The sequence below is a fragment of the Physcomitrium patens genome, chromosome 2 (assembly GCF_059467195.1).
Source record: "Physcomitrium patens ecotype Gransden chromosome 2, ASM5946719v1, whole genome shotgun sequence".
Classification (NCBI taxonomy): Eukaryota; Viridiplantae; Streptophyta; class Bryopsida; order Funariales; family Funariaceae; genus Physcomitrium; species Physcomitrium patens.
In genome coordinates, this window is record NC_143411.1 from 21,452,858 (window position 1) to 21,476,393 (window position 23,536).

General features: G+C 37.2%; 2 protein-coding genes across 18 annotated transcripts; both read right to left on the minus strand.

The window, feature by feature from the left end:
• Positions 1-2,055: 2,055 nt before the first annotated feature.
• On the minus strand, positions 2,056-6,335 carry LOC112296111 (UMP-CMP kinase 3). Of its 14 annotated transcripts, none has more exons than XM_024548385.3 (12): positions 6,265-6,310; positions 6,085-6,121; positions 5,214-5,278; positions 4,951-5,033; positions 4,696-4,762; positions 4,219-4,336; positions 3,853-4,009; positions 3,513-3,593; positions 3,270-3,377; positions 2,922-2,990; positions 2,673-2,787; positions 2,056-2,533 (listed from the first exon to the last, which is right to left on the minus strand). In XM_024548385.3, exons 1-12 carry the CDS (start codon positions 6,293-6,295, stop codon positions 2,235-2,237), a joined length of 1,230 nt encoding a protein of 409 aa, XP_024404153.2. In that variant the 5' UTR covers positions 6,296-6,310; the 3' UTR covers positions 2,056-2,234. The 14 variants fall into 14 exon arrangements, with proteins under 14 accessions (XP_024404153.2, XP_090104448.1, XP_073387033.1 ...); XM_090248322.1 differs by having other exon boundaries at positions 2,673-2,806; XM_073530932.2 differs by lacking the exon at positions 6,085-6,121 and having other exon boundaries at positions 5,214-5,389; positions 6,265-6,335.
• Positions 6,336-14,062: 7,727 nt separating this feature from the next.
• Positions 14,063-19,614, minus strand: LOC112294543 (uncharacterized). Of its 4 annotated transcripts, none has more exons than XM_073530380.2 (14): positions 19,484-19,614; positions 19,114-19,367; positions 17,622-17,779; positions 17,382-17,460; positions 17,117-17,212; positions 16,863-16,985; positions 16,326-16,742; positions 16,131-16,190; positions 15,550-16,010; positions 15,344-15,443; positions 15,154-15,213; positions 14,822-15,037; positions 14,624-14,719; positions 14,063-14,495 (listed from the first exon to the last, which is right to left on the minus strand). In XM_073530380.2, the coding sequence occupies exons 2-14, from the start codon at positions 19,216-19,218 to the stop codon at positions 14,256-14,258; spliced, it is 2,211 nt and encodes a 736-aa protein (XP_073386481.1). In that variant the 5' UTR covers positions 19,219-19,367; positions 19,484-19,614; the 3' UTR covers positions 14,063-14,255. The 4 variants fall into 4 exon arrangements, with proteins under 4 accessions (XP_073386481.1, XP_024400905.1, XP_024400868.1 ...); XM_024545137.3 differs by having other exon boundaries at positions 18,914-19,367; positions 19,484-19,613; XM_024545100.3 differs by having other exon boundaries at positions 17,622-17,792; positions 18,914-19,367; positions 19,484-19,613.
• Positions 19,615-23,536: the final 3,922 nt, after the last annotated feature.

The window sequence follows — 23,536 nt, forward strand, 5'->3', positions numbered from 1 at the left end:
CAATGAACATGCTACCTTGACCTGAAAATAAAATCACCGACACCTTATCTATTGCCTGTTGTTGACCAGAAAGTGGTTCTAAGTAACAGCCCAGTTCCATCATTTCCAAGTACTCCCAAAAAGATTATGTTTTAACATTGCCACTAGATATGGTACAAGCTTCAGAGATTTTAATCTATGAGAGGGAAATGAATTTCTGCATAACTTGGGGTGACTTGGCATGATGTGCTTTGATAATACAAAACAGTGCACTATGTTTTGTTATGAAAATAAAATAAATTGTACTCATACTGCTGTTAAGAATCTTGCCGTAGTGAGAGGTTCCAAGTTGCTATATTCCTGAATGTGGGTGATTGTTCTTTCGTACACTGATATGAACTAAAAACCTGGAATAACTTATTATACTGCTTAATATTCATCTCTGGCCAGTGTGTTTTTATTTTTATTGTTTAGATTCTACGGTATCTGCATGCACTCAGGTATGCATTATTTGAAGTCAAGATGAACAGTAAGGCTTGGAGTATTGATGTAGAACCCAGCTGTCAAAAGGCGGCTTTTCTGGCACTTCCATGCACACAGAGATGTTTCAAAGAGTACGCAACAAAATTCTAGTTCCAAAACTTACAAGAAAGGAGAATTAAGGAGAAAGAGGTGACCTCTTACCTGCATTTGAAGCTCCACGTCGCCGATAATCTCAGCCTGCTAGAGCAAGAACAGAAAATGAATCTCACAAGCAGTTGCTTCGAAAACATATACTCAATGTCTACCGTTGGTGCAGGTCACAACTAGAAGAGAAAACAATATATGTATATATATGATTCATATCACTAGTTCATTGGTACTATTTCCTAACACCCCTGCCTAATCCATGAGATGGCTTTCATAGACAAAACTTTATGCATAACAAAAGACAGTTATGAGGAGAATGTAGCAGACATTCGTTGTAAAGCACTCAGGTATATAGTCCAGCATACACTCATGATCAAGGCCAGGAGTCCAGCATCAAAGTAGGTATCTAAGTAGCAGTAGGTAGTTCAGAGGCACATGCTGCCGAACAAACTCTCCCTTCGATATCAGTTCGAATGCGAACAAGTTTCAGACGCGAGTGTCAAACAATCACCCCTGATCCTGTTGAGGTGGACAAGGCATTGGTGATGCTAGAGAGTTCGTTTGCAGCCTCAGATTCACTTTTCCAGAATCTGTTGTTGTAAACCCAAGTGCGGATCAGAGGGACACTGCACAAGGATTATCTAAACCAATTTCTGGTGTGGATCCATCTAAAATCTTGCTGCGCAGATAGGTGCTCATTGCCTTGGGATCGCACTAACTCTTTCGCAAGCACAGCCCACCGTAATCCAAGACAATACGCTACTCTGAGCAGCTCGATGAAGCATTCGTATCAGGAAAACAAAATCCTTACTGATAGAAATATGTTTTTGAATAATTTGCATTTTTTTCCTAATCTTCAAAGTTTGTTTTCAACTCTTGTATCAGTGTTGCAATATATTGTCAGCACCTTTCCTCTACCGTCTTCATTTTAGACTAAACGTCCGTTTCTCAAAGTACAAGTAAACAGCCACAAATCAGCAAAATTAATATTTGAGAGTAACAGAACGCTCTAATTCTTAACTTTTGAAGGGGTAACATGAACTGAGGGTTGATTGTATGTCCAAGTTTTATATTCTTTATTAAATCCTAAATTGTGATATCTTTGTTCTTCCATTTGCATCACTAGTAAGCATGACAGCGCGACGTTAATGTGCTGCTTTCAGTGCTGTAATGGAGTTTCTTTTGCGAATTAAAGTTATTATACTGCGCAACGAATGCGTAGGAATTCATCAAACTTATTCAGTTTTGAAACGTGATAAAATGTGTCAGTGGTGCATATCGATGTTCTATTGATATCGATTGTTAGATTTCAACGATAAAACTTTGAAGGATTTGAGGTGACCACAAAGTAGTGCAACAGTACGTTTGATCGACACCCTAAAAAAACAGACCCCTACTGAAGAAAGGATCCACTCAAATGTGTCACCCATCAAATTGTTTACCCAGTTACTAAATATCGAAATTCTCTTTTATCCTTTTGATTCCACGTACATGAATCCAATCAAGAGTTACTATAGCACATGGTGTGTCCCTTCACTTTTTTCTCCACAGCGAATTTCATTTCGAATTTACAACTAATAAATCGGAAGATTGCTGTAAGAATTATGAAAAGATCAAAGTTCTCCTCAGATGGTGGGTGCAACCGACCGATGGTAATGCACAAGCTTCCAGTTCTTGCAACCATCGTCACTTTTCAGCCGTTGCCACACCCCCGTCTCATTGTAAGCTTCAACGTCTCCATCGTCTGGGTGGCTATGGAGTTTCAAGACACGGGTATATGATACAAGCGCCACTTCGGCACCTAGAATAGAAACTTTGGGAGTTACGACAGTGGAGCGAAGCCTTTGTGTGAGAGTCAGCCGGTCGGTGACTGATCCTACGTTGAACTTGAATTTGCGTAGGTCCATTCCTTCTACAAGCTGACCTGCAATCACTCGCACCTCACCTCTTCCATTATTGTTATCTAGAAGTACCAATAAACTCTCTGGAAGTAAGACTGCTAATGCACATGTACTCAAATTGCAAATTCCTTATAAATGTCTGTACTATCTATTGTTGCTTACCTTGAGAATCAGGCTCAAATATAGACAATGCAGGGTGACAATAGCGCTTATACGCTTTGTAGTTGCCTGTATCGAGGCCTGTCAAGAGGTCGGCAGTTGCTTGAAGAAGCTCTTCCTGTTGAGTAGGTTCTCGACTATAAACATTAGCTTCAGAGGCTTTTCTTTAGGATGCTAACGAAAGGTCAGAAGTGAAAACTGAGTATGATACTAAATGAAAATTTCTAAAGGGTTGAAAAGCTGTTGCTGTACCTGTAGAATTGGATTAAACAATGGTCGAATTTCAGCAAAGACGTCTTCAACAGACTGCATGCCATTAATCTGCAACACCAGAATTATGATCAACTGCCAGTTTCTTGTTGCAAAGGCGGATGAGATCAACCAAGATCACAGCTCATTTTGACGATCTGGGATTTGAACGCAAGGATCACGCAGATCACCGAAATTTCTGAGGAAGAAGGTGATAGAGGTAGGTATCAAAAAAACCAAGGTCTGGCCATTGCTCAGGAGTTTTCTCTTGACTGGTGCTTGTCAGCAGTAAAGGTTGAGAAGTTGGGGAAAACCAAAGGTGTACCAAATATTCAAGTTCTGCAAATTCACCTTCTGTACTGCGGCTATGGACTCATAGTGTTTTATAACAGGCAAAGTTTGTTCATTGAATAATTTGAATCGCTTGCGTATGGTTTCGAGGTTATCGTCATCTCGACCCTGTTTCCAGACATAAAACACTCCAAACACGTTCATTTTAGTAAGAAACTCACGGCTTGATTTTAATATTTACAATATTAAAAGAACAACGCAGCTGCGAGCTAAATTAATTCGGAAAGTTGCAGGTGAAATAACCTCATTTCGGCTGAGAAGTCGATTTTGCATCACTTCCTCTGAACTAGTAATGAAGATAATAAACTCTGGTTTAAGTCCGGCCTGCGAATGTTTCGCAACATTACACCATTACAAACATCACAATATTGGACAACTAGCTTAAAAAACAGTACGCTCAAAGATTCTGGTAGCTACAATTGCAACAAAGCTTCCAGTTTATTCCCAAGGAGCTTATATCCATCCTTCCTCAATAATCAATGTTAAAACGTGAAACTTTATTACATACATCCTGAAAATAAACAAGCAATTTGGTTTTGAAGAATTGGATGTAAATGAAAAAAACAGCTACGCAATAACATACCACACGATCCCAAACCTCACGATTCTCATCATTCCGTGGAAAGCCATCAATCAGGATCTTGTTATTGGAGCACTTCGACATCGCGTTCAGAATAAGCTTCACGGTCATTTCCGACGGTACTAGTTTTCCTTCATTAATTAGGCCTTTAATCATTTTCCTGACGAGATGAAAGTTCCTCATTAATAAGATCATGTTTTGAAAAGAGAGACACGTAAGCGCAAATCTAGTGTAAAATGATGGATAAGAATATGATGAAGAGTGGTCTGCAAATAAGGTTTACAAAGTGAAATATAAATAGCATGCGACCTTAGAAACACATGTTGTACGGGTTTACAGCAGTATTTAGACGAATGAATGATACCATACCCAATTTCACCGTCAGAGTTCTGCTCAGCACGCAGCAATTCGCCTGCACTGAGGTGCTCAAACCCAAAGTGCTCGACGATCTTGTTACACTGTGTGCCTTTCCCACTTCCTGGTCCACCTGTTTACATCAAGCACACGATAAATCTATGAGACATAAACGCCTGGCCCTCAGAAAATTTTAGCACAACGAATCCCTTCACCGAAACTAATCAAAAAGGTATCCAAGACTAATCACCAAAGGTTCCTATATTCAAGCGAGTTCTCGGAATGAATGGTATTGTCGGACAATGCAAGCGGGGCACATCAGAAAGGTGTATCGACAGCGTCTAACTCATCAGGTAAAACTAAATTTGACACACACACACTGATATATATATATATATATATATATATGTGTGTGTGTGTATATATGTTTCGACAAATCTGTGATGAACCCTGCCAAGTAGGTCACTTTAGTTGTATAGAGCGTTGACATACCAGTGACAAACACCAACTTCAAATTCTTTGACTGTGCTTCTGAAGTAGCTGCAGCACTCGATATTGTCTGCACTCGCACACCATGAATTAGACTTAATAACATCAGTGCCACGCCTTTTGAAACGCTTCTGCTGGGACCATAAACCAACCAGCTCACCAACTTCCACGCATTTGTACTATATAATCCATAACTTGTAGAATCCCACATCTTACAAATCCTAGCATCTTTACTTCAAGCACAATGGCACACCTCACCTCCAAATCCTGAGGCCCGGCAGCCTTGTTGCGGGTTGTTGTCGACGACGCCATTACACTGTAGCTGATTAGGAACTTACAACCTGCAAAACATAGGCAGCTAATTTATCCTCAAATTACTATACTCAGAGTCCTCAAAGAACAATCTGAAGAAACGATTTTTGTGGACTGATGGCCTCAAAGCTTATTATACAATAGTAGCTCAAATTGAAGTTGTAAGAACCCAACAATGAGAAGGAAATGCTGTGAAGTAGAGAAATTGCCTCGCACTTTTCGGACTTCACTCCCTCCAAACGTAAAAAGATGACCTTCTTGATTGATGTCCAGGCTGCCATTATAACGTCATGATGGAAGCCTCACATGTCAAAGCGTTAGAAACAACTGGGTAGAGCCGATTAACACCAACGCACAGTTTATCCCAAACCCAGTCAGTGCTCATCTGCAAATTGAGTATCTCAGAAATCCTTCCAGGTAGAACGATGGTAGGAACAAGAAAGTCAAAGCAGCTTCGATCACGGATAAGATCACTGCATTCTTGACAAAAAAAAGCACCTGTATGGATTGCTAACAAGGAAGGTGAGGTCCAATATCTTAGGATGATCTATTACTTAGGATGTGAGAGCTCATTACATAATAGTAGCCACAGCAACAGCTTTGAAATGATTGCCAAGTTGATATAAGCCAAAGTCAATCACTTTAAAAACTATACCACCGTCCCATACCGACCAAAAACTTCATAAACTTTCTTTCGTAAAAAAACAAACAAACAAACAAAAACAAACACCTTCAAAGAAAAGAGAGAATGGAAATGCTTCGTTCCAAACCACTCAGAGAATCCGCAACCCTGCACTAGACACGAATGCAGAACCTTGCAACCTCACAGCACCGGGTGCTAAAACTCACATCACCTCAAAAGCAACCCACCTTCGAACAAGTTAACATTCAATAACACACAAACTCAAACTCAAACTCAACTTAAACCAAACTCAAACAAACCCAATCCAAACCCAATTTCGACAAACCACCCCCAGAAAATACAGTCCAGAATATACACAACCCAGCACCAAGTACCTACACTAACACCACGCAGAACAAACAACCAAAGTGCCTCTGAAAAGGTGCCAGGATCAGTACCAGACAGAGGACAAAAGCAGGTTACTAGCTTCTTCACCTGGGTAGCGAGAAAAGAGAAAGGAACTGTTCAGAAACTGGAGCACAGTGCGAATCAGAGCCAGGATTGCTAATTAAACAGGTCAGACATACAAATTGTTAAGAAGAAGAGTGGATTTGAGCAGAGCTATGGCGATTACATACAATCACCTCCGCACTGTAGCTGCGACGCCATGGTCCTCCGCCATGAGACTGAGCGGGCCGGTCCCGACCCGGTGCGGCCCGTGTTCCCTTGTTGGGTTGCAATTCGATCGTCCTGTCAAAGTCAAGGCTGAACGGATGGACCTTGTCACCGTGGCCTCTTTCACCGCGTTGACTCTGGCTGTGGTTGGTATTATGCCCTGGAAATTTACCCCCTTTCTTATGCCTGCAGGATTATTTATTTGAGTTTAAATATGGTTTACTGTGTGTGCCTTGTTTACACGTCACTATATATATATACATATATATAATGAATGTAAAATAGAGCGAAGTTTTTACTAAATTGATCCATTCTAACCATCATGAAAATAAATAAATAAATAAATAAATAACCTTTGGATTTATTTCTCTACTATTGGATTTGCAACCAATAAAAATCAACCACATTCATCTTGAATATCATATTCTTCATTAAGGGTAGGTCTATTTCATAAAAGCATGGATCTATTTAACATTTTCCTATAAAATTTATTTGATGTGTGTTAAATAGAATGTTTTATGACAATTAGGTGGTTGGGTGGTTGGCAATTAGGTAGACTATATTAAAGTTATTTGTTAGCTAATTTGATTAAGAGATTTTTTTAATTTTTTTATATTAAGTATAAGAGTTGTATTTTGAATTTGAAAGTATTGATTTAAATTACATATATATATATATATAATAATAATAAAACAATTTTGGATACCTATGTTTTTTAATGTGATGAGACATTATTTATTTATTTATTTATTTATTTATTTATTTATTTTTAAATATAAATTAATTTCTTTTTTTGGTTAGTAGATGTTCAATTAACTTGGTAGAGACATAAAAACCACGTTGAAATTATACTTAGAATAAACTTGTATTATTTTTTTTTTTTATTTGAATGTCAAATAAAATGTCCAAATGTTGTCAAATAATGTAAACTCTTGCTTGAAAATGCATTGGGAAACTAGTTGTGGAAGGTAAATAAAAAATACAACAACAAGATCCTACCAAGTTTAATAGAATCTAAAATAAACTCTAAGTAATCCTTAATAATCTTAATCAAACTTTAACCAATTCAAAAGAAATTTAAAAGAAATTACAAAAGAAAAATTAAAAATTCATAAATTAATCTAAAAAAATAATAATAAAGAAATCTTAAAGGAATAAAAAAATAAAAAACCTTAAGTAATAATAAATACTAAAATAGAAATCTTAAATAAATCCTAAGTAAATCCTAGATAAATTCTAATCAAATTTTAATGTAGTCCTAATCAAATTTAACCAAATTCTAAATCCTAGACCAAATCCTAATTAAATCCAAAATCCTAACTAAATCTTAAGTAAATCCTAAACAATCCCAAGAAAATCTTAAGTAAATCTTAATCAATTATATAGTTGTTTTAAAACCTCAATAAATATTCAATGAATCTTTGATCTTAACTAAAATTTTATTCACATTTCAATCCACAAGCAATTAACAAGAATATAAATTTTGAAGAAAATCAAATCATCAATTTGAAAGAAAAAGCTCCTAAACCACACAGATATTGACTACCTTCCTTGTGTGACCCAAATGTTGATATTCCAATAGCGATTTTCCCTTGCTGAGCCATTTAATTTTTTTAAAACTTAGTTAGAATATAGAATTCTAAGTTTAAATAGTTGTCACCAATTTTCGTTTCAATCAAACTAGCACATGTTACAAGATTGCAAAAATTCTTCATTGACCTTGAATTTTAATTATTTGAGACCAAAACCCACAAAAACTCTCATAATCATCAATCTAACTGTTTGATTAACATCAAATTTCATAAACACATTTAAGACAAACACAATAATAAATTAAAAAATTTTATTTGTAAATATGCTTTGACACTCACAAAATCCTCAAAATTGTGTTTTTTTTTTATTATTATTTTAAATCAACCTACTAAATACATCTCCTAAAGATACCTTTATTAATTATTTATCTAATTTATTTTTATTTGGCTCATTTATACTTCTATAAAGTAAATAGAAGTCTCTTCCATAAAAAGGTAGTGTTAGCACTTATTAATTTTTATTATCTCTTTATCTATTATCTATATTTCAAAGATAATTTGCTAAAATATTTTCATTTAAGTTCTTCTACAATATATTTTTTTTTTTCTTTCACATAATGGCCATGTTACTACATAACATCTACCTCCTCTAAACATGTACATCTTTTAGTATGTACCAATGATTCTTTAATATGTTGATGTAGGACACTCTTCATTTTAGTCAAATTCTTGGTCTTCAATTTGTTCCTTCACTCCCATTTTAATATCACTTAACAGATTTTGTTCTTCATCAATATATATATATATATATATATATATATACCTCTTTTTTTAAATAATTTGATCTGCTTGCCTACTATAAGTGTCTTTTATTTTATTCCATCAAATTCTTGTAACAAGTATGTACCATTATCATAGACTTCTATTACAACATATGGTCCAAACCAATGCTTAGAAGATTTTTGTAATGTACTATGCTGATTATCCAAACTATTGTCAAAGACTAAAATCCAATCCCCTTCTTCAATTGTTTTAGGCTATAGCTAATGTGTTTTATCAAATCTTTCTTAATTCTTTTTCCTTATTTCTTTCAACCTCTCTATTGCGACTTCAATATCCTTAGATCTTCTTTTCAATTGTTGAATCCTTAATTCTAAAAGCTCTTCCCTATTAAGATCATCCTTCTAAGGCAACACTTTCCATGTAAGTATTGTTTCTTCTATTGGTATGTTACATGGCCGCAAAAAAAAAAAAAAAAAAAAAAAAAATGTTACAATTATCATTGTAAGAGAAGCTTCAAAATGACTAATTGAATTGGTGGCAATACTTAATGTTGTAGGCATGAGCATAGTATCAAACTTGAGGCAAAAACTGATTGTTTTTACACCAAAACAGATACAATCTTATCAAGTGGTTCAATTTCATGCTATTTTTGAGGTCTAAATTTTAAACCTTCAACATTTGTGTCCACTTTCATCCATCCAAACTAAGGCAATGTTTGTGCTAATTCAAAATTCTTAATTCAACTATACCACTTGCAATAAAAATTCCTATTAATTTCTACTAAATACATGTAGAATTGGTCTCTACTTATATATACAAAATAATTGCCATGCATGAATTTTTTTTAATTTTTTTTTTAATCCATTTTTTGGATGAAGGTATGTGCTTGTGAAATAATACAAAAAGATTGACAATTTGCAAGAATGAAATAGGATGCTATTGAGAAGTACTTGGTTGCGATAAGTTCTCAACTGATAGTTGGTATCATACACTGCCTATATATTTATTTATTTATTTATATATATATATATATATATATATATATATAATTTTTTTTTCTGTGGAGTGCGGTTGCTTTATTTACTTGTACCAAATATACTTGAAAGTTGCCGAGAACTTTTCTAACCAGGAACTCATTTCCCTAAATATATATATATATATATATATATATTTCTATAAAGAAAGAGCTACAGGCTTTTTAAATTCTGCAGTGATGGCAAGCACATGTGAGGAAACCTTTAAAACACGAGGATGAATGATGTTCCAAAGGAATTTTCACAACAAGGTTAGGTTTACTTTTTTGATATATGTGGTGGATAAACTTATGTTTGATAAATATATATATATATATATATATAGGGTGGGGTTTTCTCTTTTATCCAACATTTGATTACAATATATGTATATGTATATGTATATATATATATAGCATAATACGGACGTGTATAAAAGGTATAGAAACAAGAAATTTCAAACACATAGAAGTGAATAAGTGTGTGTTAAGAGGAGTGTTAGAAAGTTTTTATTGAATTTTAATTCATATTACAAATTTATCAATTATTTGAATTTAAAAATCAAAATATTTTTAGGTTTTCTATTTATATCAATTGATTTTAAATTAAATTAGTTATATAATATCACTGTTATAGAATTTTTGAATTTTAACAATGATTTTAGAAAATATTTATGAGATCAAATGCATCATTCAATGTCTCTTTGGACCAAGATTCCACAAAGTCTTGGTGTTATTGTAAAATAAAACTTAAAACCATGAGAACATAATGTGTTCACCATCTGAATTCTCTTAAATTCCTCAACATTTAAAACATATACCATAAAAACCAATGAGCTTTTTCTTCATAATTTTAATAAATGATAATGTTTTCATCTATTTTTTAAAAATTATTTTAATTTTCAATTTACAGTTTACAATTTTTTTTTTTTTTTTTTTCAGGATATAATAAAAGTTGTAACTATATGTGAAGTCTATTCTCTTTAGTGATCTTCTACTGTAGTTCATAACAAGTATTTATAAGATTATTTTTAGTATTCTAAAATTAAATCTTGCTTTTTTGTCTATTCCAACATCATGTTAATTTGAAATTTTATTAATTGTTTATAACTTTCTTGACCACAAGTGGTGAGTTTCATGATTTTGATGGAAATAGATGATTGATGTCCATTAGTTGCACTTATAAGATAGATGACATCCATGAGATATGCAACCATATTCCACACATAATAGTATGAATAGTATGATCTCTATCCACTTCTAACTAAAAAGGGTTGAGAAAAATCTTTGTGCCTTGTGAGAATATATGCGGATAGAACCCATTTTCTTTGGTTTCTTTGAAAAGCCCATCCAACTCCCATGAGTAACTTGATATTCCATTAGAATGTATTCTTTCTTTAAAAATAAATGAAATGAGTAAAGTATGTTACTATGTACAAGATGTTTGATGATGATGCAAAATTGGTTTGAAGTAGCTGCTCAATTATACAAGCAATCTCAGAAATCTATCATTTTAAATGAAACACAAGTTTTTTATTTTGGTACTACATATTCGAGATTTAATAACAAACATTATTATTATTATTATTATTGTTATTACTTTGATAACTATCTATTCAAAATCATGTGGAATAAATGGGGTATAAGAAGCAAAGAAGAACTAGGCAAATACAAGCATATTTGTATGCAATTACTGATTTTATTTCTTATTAATATAGGTAAATATTTTTAAAATTATATGTTTTAAAAAATAAAACGTTTGCACAAAATTCATATTTTTTAGTTATTATTCCTCCAATGTGGATAAGTTTATAACTGGCATAAGAAAATAAACTTATTACATTATATAATTTTTAAAAAATATTTATATAATAAGCTGAAAAAAAAATATTATGAAAAATCAAATCATTTGGATGTAGAATAATTTATTTTTCATGTTTTTTTTTCCTTTTTATTTCTTAAATTAGTCTGGTTTTTAAGATTTTAAATTACATAAATATTTTCTGGTTGAATTATTTAAATAGCCATAAATATTTTATGTAATGTGCATATTTTTACATCTAGTGTTTTTAATTTTTTTTATTTATTCGTAGTATGTTTAATTTCTATAAATAGAAATCAAGTCTCATTGCTTTGTTTACAGCTATAGGTAATTTCCCATATATATATCTGGAATTCCGCAAAGAAAATATGATAATAAGGATTTTTACAAATTTTTGGATTTTCTTCACTTTAGTATTTATTTATTAAAATATCACCATATATCTTCTTGAAATTTTTAAAAACTATACAGTTCAATTAGTAAGAAAAAATAACATGATTTGAGTTTCAATCAAATCTTAAGAATCTTAAGACAATAATGAAAGTTTTATTGCTCCATGTTTATAGATTGACTACTAAGTCTTGAGTCTGTTTGATTTTTTATTTTGCTTTCGATTCTTTTCTATTGGATCTTTTTAATCTAATTAAACACACTTTAACATCAAGATTATACTATAGATGTGTCAGCACCTATAATTAATTCATATTAATCAAATTTTCTTAGGTTTTTAATTTTTGTAAAGAATTAGCTTCATGTATTGTAACTTTTTAGCAATTTTGAAAAACAATTGTTACGTATAGCTATTGGAGTTATGTGCAAGTCTTCTATTGTGTTCTTTATAGTATCATAAGATACCTAATTCCTTATTTAATTTTTCTATATAATTATAAAAATAAGTTGAAATCCAAAATAATTATAAACATATCATTTAAAATATTATTACTAGATAATGTACACCTATTCAAACACATCAAAACTTCATAAAACAACTGTAAAGTTTACATGAGATTTCTATATATATATTTTTTTTTCAAATTTTCAAATTTTCAAATTTTATTACATGGATTGTTGTTGGTGTTTTTTTAATTTTCTATATGCAGAGAGATTTTTTTTCACATGTACTTGATGCACTTCAAAGTTCATAGCTACTTTTAATCGAATAAAAACAATTATGATGTATGTAGAAATATATATCCATGTCTCATTGACATCAAAATCTGCAACTTGGAAATAATCTTTTGCAACTTCTGTTATGCTGAAACATATGAATTTTTAAGATAAATAAATATATACAGCCATATATAGAACCCTGGTTTGAAAAACATTAAGTGAATAATTCTTTGATCCATCATTATTTTACAGATTTTCAACATTCCTCTACTTTTTGTAGAATTAATGAAATTGTGAACAATGATGCTTAATTTGGTGTGATTTTAGTGCATTTTTACTTTGAATTGTGTTTATTGCCAATAAATATTTATTTATTTATTTATATCAAAATAAAATTAGAAAAATAAATTTGTATTCATACACTTATCTTTGTTTTGAAATATCACATGTATTGATCTGAATTCTTTGAGTGATTATTTTTCATTTGAAATATAATATAATGTCTTGAGTTTTTCTTTTTTTTTCTTTTTTTTAATGTATCAATCAATCTTCTCAATATTTTTAATCTTTAAAAAAAATTCTAGGTACTTGGGGTATTTTTAATTAATTTGAGATTGATTATGCAATCCAAATCCACAACTCAACTTTTAAAACTTTTTGATCAATCTCTTCCATAAATCCGACATAGCATATTTGAATTTTTTTCTTTTAAAACTAGTATTATATTTTAATCTTTTATATTATGTATTCAAAGAGTATCTTTATATTTACATCCACCAAACAAAGATTGGTATTAATACACATTCACGTATTACATATATATATATATATATATATATACACAGTATTGTTAATGTTATCACAATTTTTGTTGCTGCCACTACCACCTATTTGACATATTTCTTTGCATTCTTTTATTCCAATCAGTATATTTCTAACATATATATTGAACCACAAAGGCAGAATTGTGGCAACAATAGCAAAAAGAAAATTAAGACCAAAATTTAACTAAATTTTCATGAGATTACAGCGGCAATAGCAAAATTTGTGGTGACATTAAAAATACCCTAGAGAAGAGTTATATATGTATATTACTTTTCATACTATATTTATGATTTAAAAACTACGTATTTTCCAGTGAACTAATTATAATGTCTAATTTGTTTGGGATTCACTAAAATAAATTATATTCACAATTTTGATCATGCAAAGAGATTATCAAACTTTCCTAACAAATATGTTACAAAATAACAACAATTTAAAAATCTTCAAACTAGAATTCATCCAACATTACACATCTTATCTACTTTTGTTTTTTTGTTTTGTTTTTTTTTTCCTTTCCTTTCCTTTCCTTTCATCAATTGGGTTTTGCCAAGGCCCGCACTTGCCACCCTTGCACAATAAATTCACACATTCACATGTATGTGTGAGTGTATAAGCAAGAGTTCAAGTAAGCCCCTATTTCTCTTAATCCTCTTTTCCACCAATTTGCACCAACTCCATCTCTCCAAATTAATTCCATTCACAAACTATCTCGCCATTTCAATGACAGCTGAATACAAGTGCGAATTGCCACCACTCAACTGGAAGCAATCAGAACCTTTCCAAGGGCCTATCAGAAAACGACCATGGCACTACCAGAGAGCTACCGGAACACTACCAGGACGCTACCAGGTCACTATCAGATACGGCGCCCTACTGGGCGGAAGCGGGAAACTGGAGCGCGAGCTCGCGGACGAAGAGATAGCGGAATCCGAAGTGGTAAGGGATCCATTGCAGGCAATGCGCGGGGCTCTTGTGGGGCTTGGCTTGAATGCATTGCCGGATGCGAGCTTGCATCTCCAGCGGCACGCTCTGGTACACCAGCTGCAGTAACGTCGACGGGTTCAGCCCCAGCTCGCGCGCGTACCACTCGAGAATCCGAGGCAATAGAACCTGCAGCAGGCAACAGCAACAGCAACGCGATCACAAACGAGACATGGGTTTGCTGGTGATGTCTGTGAGGAGCCCGCCTCATTGAATTAACGAAATCCAAAGGTGCGATGAAATTAGGGTTTCGTTACCTTGCTTTCGCCGCGGATCACGACGTTCGCTTGCAGAAACTCCAGCTTGGCTGATTCGAGCTGTGACTTCACGTTCTTGGCTGTGTACACGCGAATCTGTGAATGTGATGGAAGAGCGGCGGTTAGATTTTGGATTTTGATGTCGTGGGGGGGGGGTGATTTAGAATGGAAAATAGGGTTTAGGGTTTGCGAACACACCGCAGGGTCGGAGCGACCCCCGCAACAAAGCGCGAAGCATACAAGCGGCTCCGGTGCGTGCAACCCGTAAGCGCGCCGTTCGTCGCTGGATTTGAACTTCGTGGCCTGCGATAGAAGGGAATGAAACCATTGTGACGGACGGATGGAGCGGCAGCCGAGGATGATGTGTTCGATGGTCTGCGCGTTGATCGAGTGAGCACCCACTTTGTACGCGGCCTGCACACACAACCAGTGATCAAGACATATCAGGATTGGCGACGAAATCTGCCTCTTGAGACGACTTTCAGTGGGGGTCAATGCAGGATTCAATGAGAAGATGGAATGTCGAGCACCTTTTGCAGCAGCGACAACTGCTTCAACCTGTTCCGCGGTATTCCATAGGCTAAATATGCCTATCATGGACGCATCAACACAAAGTTAAGCAACAGTAATCGGTGCTGAAATGAAGTTTTAAAAAAAATATATAGTCCCCTATTCGACTAATTACAAATAAATGAGAGTGAATTGAACATTGGAAGTTACATGCATCATGAGGGCGTTGTAAACATTGATCCAGAAGGCAAGCTTCTGATCATGACTCATTTGCCCCGGATCCAGCTGCTCCAGCTGCTCTACCATTGTTCTGTACCGCAAAATGATCTGTTAGGCAACAGGAAGCGTACAGCTGTGTTCAATAAAAGTAAATCTCCATCATGTATCCTCTGAAGAAACAGGCGATTGTTTCTTACCTGAAGTTGCGAAGAGCACGAGCTGCATACGTAAGACGGTCTTTATCGACACAAATCCAGGGAACTTCAACCATGGAGCCACAGAAACCTGAGCTGCCTTCCCTGTGGTGGTCCTTGTATGCATTGCTCGGCAGCTCTCCAGACAATTCGCATGAGTTAGCGCTTTCGGTCCTCCAGCGGGGGCTCCAACTACCGTTGGAAACATCATGAGACGAAGAAGCAGTTGTGGTGGACGAGGTCGAAGACGAAGGAGAGATAGCAACCAGTTTTGGCAACGGAGGGTCCGCGAGTTTGCAGTAAATGGCGGCCATGCACCGAACTAGCTCCTCGGACAGCTTGTTTGGGTTAGTGGCGGGCTCTTCCAAGCTGTCATTTGGATCGGTCGACGTGTCGGATGCGTTGCTCACGCTCTTGCGATTGAAATGTTCAGGAATGGATACTACTTGGAAGGATGGATATGCCTGCTCATGCACGTTCATATTCGGATTCAAAAATTTAAAAACTGAGCAGCCCACGCATACCATGTCAAACTTTGCAGGTTGGTTCAAGCCCAGTTTGTAGCATAGGATCTGATCACTAACCTTTCCAGGGTTAAATGCACTCACTGAGCGCCTCGGCGGTGTAGCTTTTTCGTTGGAGACCTGCAGCGAGGGGGAAAAAAAAAAAAAAAAAAAAAAAAAAAAACTCATGTCCACGTAAGCAAGAAGCCTTGGAGGCTCAGGTTGCTCGGAAGACGATAAAATACACACAGAAGTACATGGGCTTTGTGAGCTTACGATGGGTAGATCTCTCGAAAAGTCCTGCTTCTCTCGGGGTTCTTCGTCGATAGAGTGGGAACCGCCACCGAGCAAAGAGGTATGGCGGGCTTTGAGGAGGTCATTTGAGATCGCTGAGTGTGGTCGCTTGGCGCCCTGTGAAGCTGCCGCTGAACCATTCCGTCGGTGTTGTGGAGATACATTACAGGGCTGAGGATCCCTCATCTTCTTCTCTGCTTTGTACCGTGCTTCCCCACGCTGTGCCACGGCGTATTTCTTCTCCGTGTGGCCATACGGACTGGAAGGCTCCGAGCGACTTCCTTGCCGTTGATCTGTTAGCTTCTGGTCCAGCACTTTCCGGTATAAAGTTAAGACATGTTGCTCCAGGTGCGTGACTTCCCTCTCAAGTGAACTAATTTCTGTGATTAATTTCTGCGTCTGCCAAACATTCGAGCACCAAATTAGTGCTTTTCAGTTGCACAGACGAACATTCACAAAAACAGGGCTGGGCTTTCATGCATGATTTGGAAATGATAATGGAGCTTGCTACCAGCTTACTTGAGGATCTAGATTGGGAAGGGAAATTTGAGGTGGTGATATGCCTTCAACCCCACCCAACGCTCTCTCAAGACCTTGCCTCACAGCTTTCTCGTCTTCGAGCTTGGTCTGGAGCTTAGCTACCTACAACTTCCAAGAGCGATTGTCATGAGAGAAGAGCATCTGTCGTGCTCATCAACGATAATTTACATGCAACCTCAACCAATTAGAACAGGAATTACTCAAACAACAGTAGTAACTGGTGTGTGAGTTACATCATTCTCAAGCGCAGTTCGGCGGGTGTTGAGAACCCTTTTCTTCCTATCTTCTGTGCCCTTGAACTTCATCTTCCACCTCCAGCTTTGTATGCTCTGTGAGAAAGTCCAATACATGTAGATATCAGCACAAAAGTGAGACAAATCAGCGCTCCCAAAAGAGCATTGGTTCCTTGATTCTCATTCACATTTGATGCGGCTCTGGTGTCGAAGATAGTTGAAAGAAAAGCACCCAGAAAAGGAGCTGTGTCACATGAAGCTTTACCTCCTTTAGTGCTTGATTCAGAGAACCGCGAGGAGAAAAATCCCAAGAGGATGATTGCTTCGAAGCCTTCTCTGGGGCACTGAAACATTGGCATTGCCTAGGAGTGTTACTACAAGCTTCTACAAGATTGTCATACTTCAGCAACAGATACCAATAAAGGTCAATGCATACAATCCATTACCAATTACAGTCGTCTCTCTTGAGACTGAATATGTATTAGTAAGACAATGAAGGTCTCACCTCAAAGAACGAAAATGGCCTCGTAAGCTATCTGAGTTATCAGCCCGCAAGCCCTCTTTCTCTGCAATGGCCAACTCTGCTGACACAGCCCCGGGCAACAAATGAAGCTTCATTTTTCTGTTTCCAGAAAGCTTCAGCGCTGGAGTCCCTGTTCCTGGCTGGCCCATATCCCTCCAAAACGTTTGTCAACTTCAGTAATATTTCCGTGGCTCCGCAGCCAATCTCCAACTGAAAACCGATCCTACATTGTAGTTCCTTCTAAGTTTCTAACAGCGCCTCTGATTTTGGAAGACTTCATTTCATCGATCTCGATATGAAGAGCTGCAGGTACCTATCGAAAGAGCTTCGATCAGAGTCTGCAATGTCTACCAAGAGAGGAGGAGAGGCCATACAGTTTGCGGAACGAAGAACCAAGATGCTGGGTAGGGATACAACAGCTGATGCGATGAGTAAGAAAATCACTCAGAAGGTGAAGGCGGAATGAAAAACCATATTGAAGAAAAGAAAAGAAAAGAAAACTCTCGACGAAAAACCAATTTGCCTTCGGCTCTGCAACAGATCGACAGTCCTCCGAATAGGTTACGAAAGAACTCTGAGCTGAGAGGATGACAGACTCACTCGGACTTGTACAGGAAAGAAGGTAAACGAGGATTAATAAGCTCATGTATTCAGATCACAGCTTAAACAACGAGCATATATTGTGTACCCAGCTTTGCAAACCGCCTGCCAGAAGTGCACAGCCAAAGAAAGCTGGAAACTACGGCGTAGGGCCTGCGAGGCCACTGGATTGATTGACGAGACAGGGAGACAGAGAGAGAGAAGGTCAGCCTTCACATACAGTAAGCGTGGCAAACGAAAGCGACTCTGCGGCTATCATAATCAGCAACCGCTCTACAACCCTCGCCATCAGCTACCACCACCACCACCACGATTACATTACCACCTCGACAGCTCTAATTGTACTACAGCTACACTCATAACCATGACCACCCATAAAGTAAAAAAAATAACAGAAAGCAAAACATCGAGCTCCCAACATTGGAAAAACTAAACATCTCGTGCTACGCTTCTCGCAGCGTCGTTACACGCACACGGGTCTCAGGGGAAGGAGGGGGGTAGGGGGGCGGGGAGATGCATACAATCATCAACTGCACTTGGACTTTTTATTCTGCAATATCAGGAGGGAAAAGAAAAGGTTCCTACTCTGGATGGCACCATAAATGCCTCCTATTCCTGGTACTGCCCCCGAAAAAGTCCCTAAAGGTGGGCTCCTGTACAAGATTGCGGCCTACCAGGTTCCAGAAGAAGAAAGCCGATCTATCATAAAACACACGCGACAACGATCGAAGGAGATGGTGGGGTCACGCGAGCCAGTCGAACACATGAAAGCACTGAGGGACGCAAGCGGGTGGACTCCTCCTCCTCGGCTAGCGACAACTGTAGTAATGGATTACGCATTCACAACAAGGGACGCAGGGCACTGAAGCAATGCCTCGTCGACGCCATGGCCCTGAACCCTGCACCAACGCGCTCCTGCTGCTGCTGCTGCCTCCTGGGTAAACGCTGGCGAGCTGGGTCCTGTGCCGCGCCAGGCCATGGCGTCGTCGTTAACCTGCAAGCCACGCCCGGCAACGGCACCCGCAGCAGCACCAGCACCAGTCGCATCAGCGGGGAAAAGCAAGAGTGAACCTGCACTCTGGCCTGCACCAGGAGCGTACACCCACTAATCCTGCGCTTCTATGGATCCTGCAACAACAGCAGAGATGCGTCATTGATGGGGATTGATTGGCGCATAACGTGGTTTGCTTAATTGCGGCATCTGGGTGTGGACCCATTAATGCAGATGATCGGAAAAACATTACCCAAAATCAGCTCCTCCTCCTCCTCCTCTTTCTCCTGCTTCACCACAGTGGACTTCATTTCAGCTCCCGGTCCCGTCTTCATCTTCCTCCGCGCTCTGTCCACCGCCGTCTAGAGTTCCCATCCACAAAAATTCTGTATTGTAACAATTGGGTTATTCATCCAACGGGGGGAATTACTGATGTGGCGTTGTGGGTCCTGCGCGGATCGCATCTTCTCGTCACCCATTTTCCAACACTCGGGCGACATTCCCATTCCTTTTTAGGGTTCATCTGCATTTAATCACTTGTGTCCTCCATCTCTGTCATTGTTTGTCATGGGATTTAGGAAGGTTCGGAGAACCTCAGTCGTGGGAGACAAATGCTGGACGGGGATTGATCGCGCTGTCCGCTGTTCCACGGGCAGAAGGGGCAGCAGCCCTAGTACCATACTGATCAGGGTTTATCTTTTCTAAATTCTTACTTTAGTCTTTTGTTTCTAAAAAAAAAAAGGTTCGTGTTCTTGTCATTTCCGTTCACGCTAGGAAGTGGGAGATAAAGAAGAATAATTGGGAGGAAATAGTTTAGAGGATGGTGTAACCAATAGAAGATTAGTACATGGATTTCTACCAAATAATTAAATAAATGAAATGATTTATATAGAAGAGAAGAAGTGTATTTGTCTAAAGAAGATTGGAAATATTGTGGAGTGCAAAAGTTTTGTAGCCAATCCTCTTTTTCTTTTTCTTATGTTGTCTTAAAAAAAGAAGACAGTTAGTTTGTGATTTAAAGATTTTAGGAAGGAAAGTCATTCAAGTCAAAATACTATAATTTTTTAATGAATGAAAATAAAATCCTAAATTTGTCTTTCCTCTTTCTACCTTTCTTCACAATGTGCACATGTGTCACGGCCATAATCATGTAAGCTAATAATTACATATAGAAATAGGTAGAAGTAAGTAAAAGTAGAAAAAAGTAAGTTAATTCTATAATATTTAATATAAAAGCTTCCTAGAAACTTCCTAGACGCTGCTTTGACTTCATAGGTGTCTTTAATTGACTTTTTGGATTAGAAACGTGGTCAACAAGTTGGCCATGTGCCACACATGTTGTTAGCTTGAAGATCAAGCTAACTATGTGGCCCACACGTAGAAAAACTTGCCTTATAAGTCAAGGCATGTGTCCTACAAAGTCAACACATATTGGAGGTCCTATAGAACGTCGCCACGTAGCCCCTAGTTAGATAGTATATATAGAGACAAGAGTGAAGGCTTCTTCACTCTTGTCAACTCTTTTCTTGCTTCTAGTCCAGGTTCAAGAGTCTTTAGTTTCTTGTCTTGTGGCAATAGCCATTCCAGTTTCCTTTTAATATACCTACTTGTTTATATTTTGACTTATTATATCGAGATAGCCTTTTGGTGTATATTTTTTCTCATCGAGTCTTTGTCCTTGACAGATTGACAAGAGTACACTTACAATATCAGAGCTTTGTTTTTTCTTGAGTAAGAGTGGATTACTCCTTTCTCTTGATAAGACATAAGCATATTAGAAGTTTGCGGATTACCCACTTCTAAACTGATATTGTTCTTAGTATCTTCTTTGTTATCAAGTCTTTCTTTTCTTTTTTCTTGAGCAATATCAAACAAATTTTTCTTCTTAGTGTCATTATGGCAGAGCTTGTTGAAATGAAGAGTGCAATGGCACAAATGCAAGAGCAACTGAGGGAGTTAATGCTTGCGATGCATCAACTCAATTCACCAACACAGGAAAGAACAAGAATAGCAGAAAGTGGAGATATAGAGATGATCGGAGCTGCTTCAACATCTACAACAAATCACGTTCCTTCTCCAATTGTACAACACCCTATAAGCACTAGAGAACCAAGAATTGTCTTACCTGAGAAATTTGATGGTACGAGATCAAAGTTTCAAGGTTCATCAATCAAGTACAATTGGCAATTGAACTTCAACCGCAAAGCTATCCAACTCCAGGATCACAAGTCAGGTTTATTGGCACTCTACTTTCTGGTTCTGCATTATCGTGGTTTTCATCTTTTCTTGAACAACGAAATCCAATATTGGACAATTTGGAAGCATTTTTGGCGGAGTTTCGATCTATGTATGGTGAACACGATGCAACTCGTGTTGCAACAAATAAGATGTCAAGGACAAGAACTCGATGAAAAAACAGTTCAGACAAGTAAGCCTTCACTCAAAGAAAAGTAACAAAATATAAATAATAAGTATGTATATTAAAAAGAGAAACTAGAATGGCTATTGCCAAAAGACAAGAAAACTAGAGACCCTTGAAACTAGACTAGAAGCAAGAAAGGAGTTGACAAGAGTGAAGAAGCCTTCACTCTTGTCTCTATATATACTATCTAACTAGGGGCTACGTGGCGACGTTCTATAGGACCTCCAATATGTGTTGACTTTGTAGGACACATGCCTTGACTTATAAGGCAAGTTTTTCTACGTGTGGGCCACATAGTTAGCTTGATCTTCAAGCTAACAACATGTGTGGCACATGGCCAACTTGTTGACCACGTTTCTAATCCAAAAAGTCAATTAAAGACACCTATGAAGTCAAAGCAGCGTCTAGGAAGTTTCTAGGAAGCTTTTATATTAAATATTATAGAATTAACTTACTTTTATCTACTTTTACTTACTTCTACCTATTTCTATATGTAATTATTAGCTTACATGATTATGGCCGTGACATTACCCCCCCTTTTAGAGACGAGTTCCACGAGGAGCGGTCATCATATGTTGGGGAAATCTATGATGCGACGAATTATATTCGCCACATACTCTGATCTCTGTTCTCTTCGAAGATAATTGATAGGGCCTCTCAACCATCGGTAGTGTCCCATACCAGGGCGGGAAGACCACCCAGTTATTTGATCATTGTTGAGGCCTTCGTAACTTCCTTCGAATAGAATATTCGGAACACCATCAGGAGTTGTTCCTACCTCTAGCAAAATCACCAAACATCGAGAGTCCCTTCCCAAATCGTGATACCAAACGCGTTGTATCTCACCATCTGTTCGAGGAAGAACATGTCGTTCTTGAAGATCTTCATCTCGATTGCGTCGTCTTGAAGGTTGTGACAATCGTAATGTCTCGTCCGGCAGGTCAACAAACAAAGGTTCTTGAGTTGAATCCGCTGGTTGTTGGCTCTCTATCTAATTAGCGTCACAAATGCAAAGAAGTTACAAACAAGGATAGGAAATTGAATGTTATCTTGCCTCAATCTTGTCTCTTTTATAAGAGAGATTTTCATCTTGGTTTTGATGGATGTCGTTGATGAAAAACTTTGACTTTAGCTGATGCATATCCTAGATTCCTAGATGGCTCCCATGTGTGTTCACTAATATCATATCCGCGCCAATGAAGAAGATATTCCAGCTTATTTCGGCACCGCCTTGAGTCTAATATCTCTTCCACCTCAAATTCTTCATTATTATCTACTTCTATAGGAGGCGGTGGCATTTGTCTTCTTCCTTGTATATCCATTGTCTTATATGGTTCAAGAAGAGACACGTGGAATACAGGATGGATCTTCATTGACTCCGGTAGATGTAACCGATATGCAACTAGGTTGATCTGTTCAGAAACAGAAAAGGGGCCAAGCCTACGATAGTCCAACTTGTCACAAGGTCGAGTAGTCTTGATATTGCGACAAAGTAGCCATACCTTATCACCCACGTTGATTTGTGGTTGCTCCTTACGATATAGATCTGCGTTTATCTTTTGTCGTTCTTGAGCTTCCTTCAATTACGTCTTCATTATTGCATGTAACTCTGACAACCGATTTGCCATATCTTCTGCTGCAGGATTATCAACTTTTGAAAAATCAAAAGTATCAAGTCGTGGATGATAGCCATAATTGGCAAAGAAAGGTGTTTGTTGCGTGGAAGAATGTACTGTATTATTATAAGCAAACTCTGCCAATGGCAGAAGGGTTGTCCAATCATCTTGTTGGTAGTTGATAGTACACCTTAAATATTGCTCCAAGACTTGGTTTACGCGCTCTGTTTGTCCATCAGTTTGAGGATGGAAAGCCGAAGATAGCTTT